Genomic DNA, 14,610 nt, shown 5'->3' with positions numbered 1-14,610 from the left:
TACAGCCTTTGAAACGATGTTTTTGGAAAATGAATGGGGGAGACGAATCTGATTACAGAAATGTTAAATGACAATTCTGTAATTTGGTCGGTTCATCCAGATCTCGTCTTGATCCACTTCGGTTGATCTCTCTCTTTCTCTCTCTCCTCCCCTCTTTCATCCTCGCCTGAGGAGTTTATCTATTATTTAATTTCAGCCACTTTCATTGTCTGTCAACGAAGTACCTTTGCCCGGGTGTTCCCGCAGTGATGTCAACTTTGTTGGCCAACATAAACGCCTACTATGCCCACACAACAGCCAGCTCCGCAGTCTCGGCGAGTGATAGATTTGCTGCCAGCAACTTTGGGGTGAGTTTGTAGAATTAGAGTTTGCAGGATGAGATACGTGGATGGTTTTTTTTATGTCAGTCTGTTAACCTGCAAGACAAACGATGCGGCTGATTTCTCGACCGGAATTCCGCACCCTGTTTACCTAACAAGTTACACTTTTTGATTGAGTGTCTTTTGCGCTGCGGAGTAGATTAATAAACAAACATTGCAGTCTTGACTGATTCGACTATCCGTGGTCGAACGAAAAGTTCCAACTCATATTTGCATATATAACTCGATCCTTTATTACGTTTGTAATGTGTGCTGACTGAGGTAATATACATAATTGGATCTTTTGAACTCCCATTGAATGGAAACAGACGTATAATCCGACCCTTGTAAAACATGTTAAACGCAGACATTCCACTAATTATAATGGCGTAAGATTGGAACCCGCATTTTCATACGTATATTTAAATTTAAACTGCTCTCAAGGTTTTCCAGAAGCAAAATTGTATAAGAATTTGTAAAATCATATCAGTAAATTCCATCCATCCATCAATCCCACGTCACACCTACCGCAAGATAGAAAAGAAGAGACGATATTTTTAAACGAAGAAGAAAACCACTCTCACGTTAGTATTCTTGACACGGATTGAATCGCCGATGAGCCTTAGCTCGGATACGTATTCTTGTCTCTGTAGAAACAACGCTGATAATAAATTATGCCCAGAAGCTGCATCTCCACTGCTCTTTCGAAGAAATATACGTGAAACACGGCGGTAAGACGCTGCTTTGAAATCTGGCCGAGCTTTAGCGCTAGCAAAAAGTAAAATATGGAGCCAACACTCTCTCGATATGTCGAAGGCAATATTTCCCTCAATATATACACACTTTGGCGTACTACACGAAGCTACAGACGCAATCAAGCGAATCCACCCTGGTCCATTGATGATTCACGACGACTCAAAGTCGCGATCAAATCGCCGTGCGCTTCGAGTCTGAATCGGCGCTAAAAAGCTCGCGAGTAGACGTGTCAAGGGAGGTATAACCCAGAAACAACGGCAAAGTTTTATCCATATTGATGATATCGCGTCCCTCGACTATCGGGCCCATTTATAAGACGAGGAATAACCAAGCCGCACCCTGCCTCGCTCTCTCGCGATACCGACTAGACGTTTCCCCTTTCCTTTCATCGTCAGTTCCCTTTCTCCCCCCCCCCCCCCCCCCCCCTGCTTGCTTTTCCAAGTGCCTTTTTTCCCGTTTTTCACTTTACTCACGTGCACGTCCTGCGCCCGAAGGCAGGCAGCCAGCAAGGTGCCATAAACAATGCACCTGGATATTCCACTATCCGCAAAATTCTCGTGAACTTTGCATGGAGAATAAGGTGTTCCGGCAACTTCATCCGACCGCACCTCCCTCGTTCCTGTTTCCACCTCCTCCCGATCCCTCTCTCCTTTGAACCCGTTCTATTCAGCGCCCTGCCTCTTCGAACCCATGTGGCAACCCACCGCGACCTCAGCTGCTGCGAAAATCAAGATTCACCGGATATTCCTACTATACATTTTGCACCGCCGCAGTCTGGGCAAGCTTGATCCCTTGAGTCTCGTATCGGAAATCTTAGAGATCGTGTGCCATTATGCAGTGCAATGGGTCGTGTACAGCAGACTCGTCGTCTTTTAATTTCAACGCCAGGGCCTAAGACTTATTCATTTGATTGAGCTGAAAATTTTATCTCTATTGACTCTTTTATCTGAAAGTATTGATGGAGAGATTCGTCAAATTATTACGCGGAGGAAATTGTTGTAATTATAGAAAATTCTTGAGAAACCTCGAGAATATCTCGATGAAATCTTGTGTTGGATCTTGGAAATCTTAACGAGAATTTGAAATATTTGAAATTTTAGAATATAAAAAACCTGTTTACGGAGTGCCGATTTTAAACTATGCATCCACTCAGGTAATTCGCGAACGTATTCCAACCAAGAATAATTACAACCAAGATTCATAGTTCCATGGAACTGTTAGATGCAAGGCAATCTGTTCATCGGTAAAAGTTTGTTACGAGAAACAAGTAAGCGTGGTGCGATGTAGGATATTGAACCGAAGTAAGTCGATAAGAAGCGATCTAGAGTTCAGAAATAAAACTTGAAGTTAGATGTTCTACGCTTGTATATCGCAGATAAAATATAGAATGATAAAACGGCGGGAGAACTTGGTGTACGATCTGATTTTATCGTTTGCAGAAAGAAAAGTTCGTGAAACTGCTAGACCAGCTGCATAACTCTCTGAGGATAGACTTGTCGATGTATCGCAACAACTTCCCAGCATCGAGCCAGGAAAAACTGATGGATCTAAAAAGTACAGTGGATCTCCTCACGAGCATAACCTTCTTCAGGATGAAAGTGCAAGAGCTGTCGAGTCCTCCACGAGCCAGCACTGTCGTCAAGGACTGCGTCAAGGCCTGCTTGAGGTCGACGTATCAATTTCTGTTCGAGAATTGCTACGAGTTGTACAATCGCGAGTTTCAAGTCGATCCGAACGAGGCTAAACGGGACTCTGAAGATCACGGACCGCGGTTGGATTCACTCGACTTTTGGCACAAGCTGATAGCTCTGATAGTGTCCGTGATCGACGAGGATAGGAACAGCTACGCGCCGGTGCTCAATCAGTTCCCCCAGGAATTGAATATCGGTCAGCTATCGGCGGCCACGATGTGGTCCCTGTTTGCGGTCGACATGAAGTACGCCCTTGAGGAACACGAGCAGCACAGGTTGTGCAAGTCGTCCGCGTACATGAACCTCCACTTCAAGGTTAAGTGGCTTCACGCCAACTACGTCAAGGACGTCCCCCCCTACAAGGGGGCCGTTCCCGAGTACCCCGCCTGGTTCGAACCCTTCGTCATGCAGTGGCTCAACGAAAACGACGACGTGTCACTCGAGTATCTCCACGGGGCGTTTAATCGTGACCAAAAGGACGCGGTAAGGACTTGCGAAGCGTTAGTACAAGGTGCTCAAAATTATTCCGCATGTTCGATTTTCACCTTTCATTTTTACAGTTCCAAAGGAGCAGCGAACACGCTTTGTTCAGTTGTTCGGTGGTCGACGTGTTCACGCAATTGACCCAATGCTTTGACGTAGTGTCGAAACTCGAGTGTCCTGATCCCGAGATATGGAAGAGGTACATGAAAAGGTTCGCTAAGACGATCGTCAAGGTCCTCGTTGCGTACGCCGACATCGTCAAGAGGGAATTTCCGAGCCACTTGAAGGAGGAACGGATAGTAAGTACCCGCGGGAAATAATTAACCTCGTTACAGTGTCGTGACGACATGCTTTCTTTCTCATGTAGGCTTGCATCCTGATGAACAACATCCAACAACTTCGGGTTCAACTCGAAAAGATGTTCGAGTCAATGGGAGGGGAGAAACTCGAAGAAGACGCTGCCAACATCCTGAAAGAACTTCAGCAACAACTCAATGGCGCTCTCGACGACCTCGCAATGTTATTCGCCAAAAGTTTAGAACCGAGAATAACAGCCTCGGTCAGAGAACTTGGAGATCTTCTTTTGGCCATCAAAGGTGGGGGACAAGTTACCCTCACTCAACCCGCCCAGAGGAACGCAGTTGCGGTTGAAGCGGACGACGTTCTGAGGCCGTTGATGGTTCTTCTTGACGGCAGCCTTTCGCTTTATGCACAATCTTGCGAGAAGACAGTGCTGAAGAGACTGCTCAAGGAGCTCTGGAAAATCGTTATGAGGATTTTAGAAAAAACCGTTGTTCTCCCACCGATGACCGACAAGAGCGTGAGCATCGATGCGATAGTACTTAAGATTTGCGTCGAAGCTCGTCGCTGACTCGTCGCTTCGATTTTTCAGATGATGTTCAAGAACCTGACGGACAACGCAAAAAACTTGGCTGCAAACGCGAAGATCGAAGACATGTCGAGGCTGTTCAAAAATCACATGGCCGGTAAACCAGACGTGAAAAATGCCCTCAGCGGTGTCATGGTAAGCTGAATTTATTGTCAAACTTCTGAATTCCGTGTATACTGAGCCACGATGGCTCGGATTTTTCAGGACATATCGAAGGAGGTTGAGAAGAATTTGTCACCCAAACAATGCGCTGTACTCGACGTGGCGCTGGACACGATCAAGCAGTATTTCCATGCCGGCGGAAATGGACTGAAGAAGAATTTCCTCGAGAAATCACCGGAGCTACAGAGCCTTCGTTACGCCCTCAGCTTGTACACGCAGACGACGGACACTCTCATCAAGACCTTCGTGACATCCCAAGTTAACGAAGGTAGGCTTCGATTCAATCCGTATACCTTATAGTCAAATATATTTCAGGCTCGCGTTAGCTGGGAAGAAGTTGTCTAACTGAAGATGTTTCGATCACACGGTAAATTTGCAAAAAGCAACTGGTTTCATCCACGATTACCCTTTTCTTCGTATTCCTACATCGTGAAATTATCTGGATTATTAGTTGTTTCGCTGTCGTCCTTATTTTACTGTTCACGACGTAGTAACGGGGTCAGAACTTTACGTGCGACACATAACATAAATTTCCATGTTGCAGCAAGACAAGCACAGACATAAAATTACCGATAGTAAAATAACAGTGGCTGGTCACTTGCCGTAAAGCTGGACACTTTATTGCCACAAGGGCTGAGAATTCTGAGAACGACAAAAACCCATTTCACGTAACTCACAAAAGGATGATGAAAAAATTTCACTCCACTTGCCACGCTCCGTGCCATTGGTGTAAAAATTCTATTTTTGCTAACGCCGTGCGTTTTCCGCGCTCAACTTTATATCAACGTAGCGTTAATAGCTACCTGAGCAATTACCCAGGGAGAGATCACGTTTTATCACTTATGGTTCCTCGGCCTGGTCTCAAGTCTCAAGGCTCAAGGATAACTGGTTAGGTATACCCGGTGGAGAGGTTGATTTATTGCCAATGATAACACTCGATCGTAACAACCTAGTAATGCTAATGATTTAGTGACATGGACGACAATGTGAGGTATAATTGAGCCATTAACGAATGGTGAAATTGCAAACTCCACGTCGCCGTGCATACATGATACACTTACCCAATTGATACTCCATTATCATTGCATCGATATTATTATGTGAACACTGAATCATTGTTAACACAATCGTGCAAAACACTGTCATAAAGTCATCATGAATGATTGTGGTGGAAACACAGTGCCGCTGAACGACAAGGCAACGTTGCGTCAACGGTCCATGAGCAGCGACCGGGGTGATGAAAGCGACACAGCCGAAGGCATGGAGGGTCTCGAAGAGCCTCTTCGCCAGCGAAATCCCCCGCTTCGACGGGAGAGCCGCCAAGGTACCTTGTTGCCACCTTAGACCAGGATCGTCAGCTAGCCTAATATTCAGTTTCGAATATTAGACGTTATGATCGTAGCTCGTAGAGTTTGCATTGAATCGAGGCGTCCTTCGGTTTGACTAATTGCCAATTATTACCGACCTGCGTAATGACACACGCGCAAGGAAACGAAGGTTTCGATTAACCATGGAATTGCCATTGAACCGGAACGTCATTCCTGTTCTACCAGAAATTTTGTTTCAAATCGGGATACAATTGAGATTCGGAGAAAGTGAGAGGATTCGTTCAGTTATACCGGAGCCGCAGGGGGGGGGGGGGTAATTAAGACGCGACGCGCCTAACTATATGCTGAGTATTTTTCCCTTCTTCGTAAAAGTGGAGACGAACTCGATTCCAACATTCCTCAAACTTTTTCGTTCCCAGGAATCATAAGATTCCATTTATTCGACGAAGTCTTGTGGAATAAATCAATTCAGTACAACTTCTCGAATCCACACTGAAACTATACCTACATATAGAGGCATTGTTACTGTATAGCAAATGCAAGCAAAGTCACGAATTCAGATGAGCCAATTTTCATATTGAACATAAAACTTTCAACAGCCATAAAGTTCAAGGGCGATTCCGGAAACCCTCTCTTCCAGCTATCATACATCATATTTTGTACTCTTCTACGAGAAATATTTCCGTTACGAGTGTCACGATTCACGGTTCATATTCCAGCTGGGTCAAACTCTTTCCAAGATATATTAATGAATGGTAAAATATCACGCATCACGTGTTTGAAGGGAGGCAACGGCTAGGACTGATCAAACACAGCTTTTACTGCTATGAGCGTGTTTATTCGTTCGTGATCGATAGATTCAAAGTAGTAACACTCTTTTTTATGTACTGAGTCCGTGAACAATCGCAAAACTTTGTAAAATTATACCCCCAATTAAATCACTCGCAACGGAAATGTCTTATTGTTCGTTGGAGGTCCAAAGAAGAATAATAATGTTGCTCCAATGCAAATTTATGAATATAGCTGATTGCGAGTTCTTGAGAGATATTATTTCCCTTGACGTTGTTTTTTTTTTTTTTTTTTCACCGTCTCCCGAAGCACTTTTCTCTCTCTTTTTCTGCTCGTACATTTGAATATGTAGATGCGTAAATTCACTTCCGAGAGTAAACGTGTGAAAAGAAACAGCGTGGAGCAACGCTGCAAGGTTTAAACTTTAAAGGACGTCTCGATGGCTGTATTAGGCGCTGCTGCTGCTGATAATAACCAATTCCACTTCACGATCCTTCGACGATAGACGAAAAAAAACCACAGCTTAACACTCAATCATTGACACCAACTCGCATAGATCATTGTACATACACTTGAGTCTGAACAAATTTTAAGTCAGTCGTTTCGCTCGCTATATTGCATACATTCCCACCACCTCACAAAACCCTTGACAAATCCACATAGTCGCAAAATTATTTCAGCGGAAAAAGCTGTCCAGGATCCTGTTCCAGTCTTACACGTGCTAGTTTTCATTAGGAAGCCGCTTACCACTTTACACCCACCATATATAATAATGCTGTGCAAATAATTATTTATTTAAATGTACATATAGCCGCTGCACAATTATACAGTAGGGCATGACGTTTTTTCTAGGATTAGAAACGGAATAGATTAGAAAATTTTTTAAAGTAGCTGCAAGTGAACGTCGGGAATATGCCTGCAGGAGGCCAAGGAGAAGAAGGAAACCTTGATTTTAACCTCTAGGGACCCGTTGAACTTACAGAGCGTCGTCAAGCGGGCGATTTTTTCTTAAATACTTTGCGTATTTCAGATACTACCGGATCTGACGAAGGTTCCGTCGGGGAAGTCAGCATCCAAGTCGATCTCTTCACTCATCCGGGCACTGGCGAGCACAAGGTCACCGTAAAAGGTACCGAACTTCTCACTCAATTCCAAATGTAACCGCATCCTCGATTTCAACAACTTTTACGTTCTCAGCAGAAGTAATTTAAACTTTTTTGTCTGCACGTACACAACTTTTCGTAGGTGGCTGCTGCAATAAGTCGAAAAGCATTGTTCCAATTGCAGAGATAAAAGCTTTCTGATGTTGAAGAATCCTGCAAAACCATCTTTATGCTCGAAACAGCCACATTTTTCACAGGCGAAAATTGTTTTACACAGCTTCACGCTACTTGTCTATGTTACCCAATGGATCTTGGTCATTCTTAATTCTAGTTGTCGCTGCAAACGACCTAAAGTGGCCCTTGGCGACAGGAATGTTCCGACCGTTCGTTGAAGTGAACCTAATCGGTCCTCATCTCGCCGACAAGAAGAGAAGACACACAACAAAATCGAAGAGCAACAATTGGTCACCAAAGTTCAACGATACGTTCCACTTGTAAGTTGAGACTCACGCTTCTGTTCTGTTTTCATACTAATTTCAACCCCTGTCTGTTGAATTTGCAATACCCTAGGGCTAATCAATAACATATAAAAGCCATGGAATGATGATCGAATATTCGAGGGTAAAATTTTCTTCGAGATAATCTGAGATCTGAGAAATCTGAGTTAGCTGAAAATTTATTGATTTCGGAGTAGGGAGGGTAGTGTACTTAGGGTTGGGGGAGGACAGGAGATCTCACGAGAGCTGCATAGAGTAACGAAAACTGACTATTTCCACTTGGACAGCATCGCTATAGCAATATATATACTGAGTCGGATAATTATTTTTGATTTGGTGTCTGGAGGGCACAAAGTGACGTCTACAGCTGTCATAAAATTCGTACTTAAGTAGAACCGTGTTGAAAGCACACCATGTTGGTAATCTGCATATTACAATCGACTGACGATAAGCTTCCTCTTCGACTTTTCGCAGTATAATCGGTAACGAGGAGCAGCTGGATTTCTTCGAGCTCCACATCTGCGTTAAAGATTACTGCTTCGCACGTGAGGACCGGCTGGTGGGAGTGGCGGTGATGCAGCTGAAGGATATCGTTGATCAAGGATCCTGCGCGTGCTGGTTGTCCCTGGGGAAGCGAATCCACATGGACGAGACCGGATGGACGATACTGCGAATACTTTCCCAAAGAAACAACGACGAGGTGGCGAAGGAATTCGTCAAGTTGAAGAGTGACATAAGGCAGGAGAACCCGTTGCCAAATCCGACTTGAAGTTGCAGCGACACATAGGAAGATAAATAATACAGATAAATCCCGTTCGACGCGTTCTTTGAGCTTCGAAAGAGCTCGGGGGAGAATTTCCATCCGATAAAAATAGGATCCCTCACATCTGAGCCGTCGAAGTCAGAGTGCAGCGAAACGCGCTGCCCGACGTCGTCGAAGAGAATGACTAGAAATCTTTTGCGAAATCGCAACCTGGTCATCTTCACCGCAGTTGCGTACGCATCGCATCGAGATGAGCAAAGGGCACCGGGTTTTATCGAGTCAAGTATATCTACCTCCGACTGGCTGCAACGGTTGAACGATCGCATCAGGATCCGGACGAACCCGTCGACGATTTCTCAATGAAACGAAGAACGCGTGAATCGAATTGCCACGTCTCGTGCGTTCGCGAACGAATGAAGCCCCCGCAACAGAGTGTGTACCTTAAACGCAGGACGCAATTATCCGCCAAGGAAATTCATCTTTGGCTGTGTGGACCAAAGCTGACGGGTTTGTCGCGATTCGTATGGCGAATCGATTTCCGTTTGTCGTTTTACGTCCTGCATTCAATTAGGTTCACGAATATGAACGAGGATCTGAACGCCGCGAACGCGCGTCGAAGACGACATATGGATGGAAGAAATCGTATGACTGTCATTGCCATGGACATGTGGAATTATGACACGAGACGATGCGTAATCAATTATTTCGCCTCAAACATGCATGATATGACGAAACACGAGATTACGGATATTGTACATATTTTTTGTACAGCGATTACGAGGATGCGAGGTGATGATTAAAATATACGGGGAGAAACTGCGGGCGGGGAGGAGGCTAAGCAAATTGGATTTTAGACCGTGAAATAAGTGCTGCCAGTACGCAATATTAACCATATTCGTATATAAGTAATTACAATTGAATACAAATAAATGATAAAAAAAAAAGTTCATTTGAAGAAGGCGACTAAAAGAAAGGCAAAACGTGAGTATCCAGCCATTCGAAACAGACTAATTGCCATGTTCGTGTATGTATAGCTATATAATAACTGAGACTGTGAAAATATGTAAATTTTAAGTGTGAAAAAATCCATGCCGAATAAATTCATCCGTTGTCCAAGCACATAAGCACGTATTAAAAACGAAGAAAAAATAACAAACAAATACAGAAAAACAATAAATAAACATAACAATTTGATCCGTGTAATAAACGGGTTAAAGGTTAAACCAAGAGTAAGTAGTAAAAAACTTGGACAAAAAAAAAAAAATAATAAGCTGACAAACAGATATTAAATGAAAGAATAACGAGAGAGTGTGGCTGAATGAGAGAAAGAGAGAAAGAGATCCGGGCCTTGAGTCTAGCTAGGAAAGGTATAAAAGAATCGATGTACATTTCGGTCGTTATTCGGAGAACAATTTATTCTATAGATTTACTATATAAAATTGTTGACGATAACTTTTCTCATAATTTTCGTTCGTTTCTCTTTCTTACTTTTCTTCTCGTTTTCTCTCTCTCTCTGTTTTTTCTAATAAAAATTAAGGTATATAGCATTTGAGGACGACCAAAAAAGACGCGCGCCAAGCTTCGTTGAAACTGGCGCGCTGCTTTAGTAATAATTATGATTACTAACGTATAAAAATTATCATAAAATTAAATTACTGACATTTATTATATCAATATCAATAATAATAATAATAATAATAATAATAATAATAACAACAATAATAATAATAATAGTAATAAAAATAATAAGAGTAATAACGTTACTAACCTATTGAAAATTAATCATTATTGATGAGAATAATAATAATGATATAACAATAATGTTATCAACAATAGTAACAATAACGATAATAACTATTGAAATGTTAATAACGATTAATGAATGTAGGCCCTTGACTAACGTGTAAAAATATAGATTTACATGTACCATGTGCATACGTTCTTTATATAAATTGATATTTAAGTGTGATACGCCTGATTGTGAAGTTGAATAATTAAGCAGTTTTTTGGTATTTGGAATTCGTAAATACGGGCATTTGCTGGGCGATTCACAGGGAATGTATTATAGCTCGAAGCGATCGAATGGGAATCGATTAAACCATACATGGTTGAATACCAATACTTATTAAGCATACAGGTACGTATGCAGAAAATTTGGAAGATCAGCAAATCAGTCGACAATTTGCGAACTACTGGGCGTACCCGGTGATTCGCAAATTCGTATTATATTAACGTGCTGTGTAAAATATAGTCAAAACGCAAATATTGTCATAATAACGTGAAAATTGTAAAGGTGAAACGGTGGCGACTTTGATGTTTGAAAAAAAAGTTTCGGTAACTCGTAATTGTGAAAGTAGAACAAGAAAGAATAAAAGAATATTTATAAATTGTTAGGTTTGCTAATCATTCAAATTCAGGGATTGCCAGCGAAAAAGTGTGAGTATAAAGGATTGATTGTGAAAGTGAAATAACAGAGAAACGGTGTATATTGCAATGTAGCAGACAGAATTGCCAGATCAGATCGCGAAGGTATAATTTTTCTTTGAATTAGACATCGAATCGCGCGCCTGATAACCAAATCGCAACACACGCCTATGTACATATTCCATTGCATATATTCGGATGACGGAGAAAAACGGGAAACCAAAGGTTGCTAGATAGAAGTCGAGGCAGGAGGCAAAGAAAGAAACAAATATGCATTCAAGATTATCTGTTATAATAGCGCGTACGCATGTTGCCCAATTTACGAGTGGCCATCAGATTTTTCAACATGTTTCAAATTAGAAAAATCAAATCTATACGACAAAACTGCAGCTCGGTTAAAAAATTTCACATTACTTTACACACAATATTAGGTATATCATACCGTAAAACATATTTACGTACAATACAGCAGTTATATCTGAAGTTGAAACGGAAATGACAAATAAATGGACTCACTTACCTGACGTTAATCATAACATCTAGCCTCAGTTGCATATCTCAAAAATTAACGTGTTCAATATTGTATGTGGTTCGATGTTGATAGAAAACAATGTAAAACATCTTCGAGACAGGGTGTGCAGTATAATAGTTAACGTAGAATACTGGATACACTACTTTTAGTTTGGTTGTGGCTTACATCGGTTGGTACGACGCGACTATTTTCGGAAATCAATAGTAGAATAATTTAACAATTTACAATCAACATTCTCCGATCAATCGATCCAATTCAATATTCTTCTCCCACGCTTACAATGACGCGCGATCAGTCTTTCCAAATGTTCTTTGCCTATATATTCTATAATTTTCTATCAACATATATTATAATTGTACTTTACTCCGGGACCGTATAAACATAGGCATGTATAACAATCCTCTGCAAGTCTACTCAAAACAATATCTATAAACAAATTAAAAACAAGAAAAAAAAAAAAACATACACATCACTCATTAACGTAACGCAGTAAAACTCCTAGCAACTTTCATATAATTATCTAGCATAATTTTTATTGCAATATTCAAAACGCTAGACTCGTGTTATCTTTGTTTCAAAAAAAAAAAAAAAAAAGAAAGTTCTATACATATATATAGATACCAAAAAAAGGCCGACGATAAGGGCGCGTTTGTGGCATCATAAATATATAATAATAATATGGATGTAAATAATGATTTCGTCAAACGAGAGATGAAGTTCGTCTATAATACCAATATGCTATTATGCAATATATATGTATATACATATATGTATGTATATATATGTATAAATCGATCAGCTGCTTGACGAAATGCGTCATATTGTATTTCTCCTTCTATAATTATCATTATTAATAATTATCGACTCCGCTTGGATTATTATAATATGTCCTGTATAAGCTTGAAATATCTCGTGTATTCTGTGATAATTACCCTTTAAAACATATTTTCCCAATAGCAACGGTATTTTTCTCTTTCGAAAAAAAAAAAGCAAAAAGGAAAAAAAAAAATTTTGAGATAAAATAAAATAAAACAATATTATTAATGATAGTAATACATGAATAAATAAATATTGATACATAAATTAAAAAGATACTAGGAAAATAATGCCATTACAATTTCTACTCTATGTATGTACGTATCAACGTCCACATCAGTTCCAATCGAATCTATACACACATTATATATATTACGTAATTGCAATAACCTTGGAAAAACCTTGAGAATCACAAATATATGTACCTATATTGTATACTTGCAACTTGATTATCGCGAGCCGGGTCCATCGACTATAATAATTTACCTTTTCCGTCGGTCAGTTATTCAAAATTGCATCATTTTCCTCTCTCCTTCAATTTTCTTTCACTTGTTGATTTTTTTTCACTTCGTTAAACTCGAATTTTCAAAATACATTGAAAGCAAAAAATTTCGTACATTTTCAGACAATTATTTTCACCAAAGTTCAGTCACGCGGTCATCAAGTTTAGACGACAAAAATTAGATATAACATTTATGGGAAAACAATGTTAACAGAGGGGAAAAAAAATACGTTCTTGTGAATCTCGAGACGAATTTGAGTCGGCGTTTGGCACCAGTTTCGCGTGCATCAAGTATTACGTAATCACTTTGCCACGCCAGTGTAAAATGTATATCTATACATAAAACGCGAAGCTGAAAATCAGTGATGAAAGGATATACGGCGAAACGAGAGTACGCCGAAAGCCGTAAAATGATTTATCAAATGCAGAGACAAAATATCAGAGATATAAACTAGCCTGTATAATATCTAGTTGAAGGACCAGAAAAGAAAAGCATGTAACAAATAAGATAGCGAAATAGCGAGATAGCGAGATAGCGAAAGAGAGAGAGAGAGAGAGAGGGAAGAAAAAAAAATGAAAAAGAGTTTTTAAAAAAAGTAAGTAAAAATACACAACTGTTGACAATACTATGCTTGAAAATTCGTATATGAAATTTGCGTGTGTTACGTACCTAATAAATATTATACAATATATAATAAAAAATGAAGAGGGTGTTTGTGTTGTCTTTCAGTTTTAATATACAATTAAAAATAAAAATTCAATCATGATTATCGTTCGTAATAATTATCGGTATTCACATACATACATGCACATGTAGCTCATGACGTATTTGCAAGAAAGTATTCTGTGTGAAATTATGGCGTAATTTGTTACTCGGGCGTTTATGATGCGATATGACTGCGTGTTTGTGTATAAAATTGTCATTGAACCAAATATGGTGTCGTTGTTACTAAAAAAGTTGTTGACGTAAAGAAGAAGCAAAAAAACAAATATATATATATATAATATACATTATACATTATACATATATGTATGACAAAATATATGTAAAAAAATGTTACACCCTTATTTGCAGCCTCCCGTGGTATTGACGTCATCAAACCAAACACGCACATTTAGAACGAAGAAGAAATGTCTAGGGAATAAAAATCTTCTCTTCATTCGCTTATTACTTCTTTCACTCATCTCTCTGCCATTGTATGTACATTTCGAATAGGTATACTTTGAAACTCGTTCGACGAATCCCGAATTCGATATTCCTCGCAACCTAATCGAGGAAATTCACTCTAAATTCACGCCTACATGTATAACTACATGACATATATGTATGTACTAATGCATCTGACACATAAAATGAAAAGGATTTCAAGATTAAGTTTTTTAATTACTTTTATCTGCACTTTTAATTAACTAATTTTCCTTTCTCGTGTCGTATTACACGTTCAGTATAAAATACATACATAGTGCATAACGATAAGAATAATTAAACAGCTCGAACGCGAAATCCTTTACACTT

General features: G+C 40.1%; 2 protein-coding genes across 12 annotated transcripts in view; both read left to right on the top strand.

Moving 5' to 3' along the window:
* Nucleotides 1-9,520, top strand: part of LOC124413265 — a 94,969-nt gene extending 85,449 nt beyond the window's left edge. For 7 of the 11 annotated variants that reach the window (XM_046893737.1, XM_046893736.1, XM_046893735.1 and 4 more), the window contains 10 exons: nucleotides 197-347; nucleotides 2,555-3,289; nucleotides 3,367-3,588; nucleotides 3,657-4,109; nucleotides 4,182-4,313; nucleotides 4,383-4,608; nucleotides 5,521-5,664; nucleotides 7,488-7,586; nucleotides 7,892-8,054; nucleotides 8,532-9,520. In XM_046893737.1, the coding sequence (XP_046749693.1) occupies nucleotides 197-347; nucleotides 2,555-3,289; nucleotides 3,367-3,588; nucleotides 3,657-4,109; nucleotides 4,182-4,313; nucleotides 4,383-4,608; nucleotides 5,521-5,664; nucleotides 7,488-7,586; nucleotides 7,892-8,054; nucleotides 8,532-8,826 (2,620 nt within the window). In that variant the 3' untranslated portion in view covers nucleotides 8,827-9,520. The remainder of the gene's footprint in view (nucleotides 1-196; nucleotides 348-2,554; nucleotides 3,290-3,366; nucleotides 3,589-3,656; nucleotides 4,110-4,181; nucleotides 4,314-4,382; nucleotides 4,609-5,520; nucleotides 5,665-7,487; nucleotides 7,587-7,891; nucleotides 8,055-8,531) is intronic. The other 4 variants (XM_046893741.1, XM_046893742.1, XM_046893739.1 and 1 more) reach the window with 1 other exon arrangement.
* Nucleotides 9,521-10,119: 599 nt separating this feature from the next.
* LOC124413266 (RNA polymerase II elongation factor Ell) overlaps nucleotides 10,120-14,610 on the top strand; it is a 75,094-nt gene continuing 70,603 nt past the window's right edge. Inside the window, exons 1-2 of the mRNA XM_046893745.1 lie at nucleotides 10,120-10,130; nucleotides 10,896-10,900. The gene's annotated coding sequence lies outside the window, so the exon portion shown is untranslated. The remainder of the gene's footprint in view (nucleotides 10,131-10,895; nucleotides 10,901-14,610) is intronic.

This window comes from Diprion similis, chromosome 12 (genome assembly GCF_021155765.1).
Source record: "Diprion similis isolate iyDipSimi1 chromosome 12, iyDipSimi1.1, whole genome shotgun sequence".
Taxonomy (NCBI): domain Eukaryota; kingdom Metazoa; phylum Arthropoda; class Insecta; order Hymenoptera; family Diprionidae; genus Diprion; species Diprion similis.
This window is presented reverse-complemented; position numbering and strand designations above follow the sequence as displayed.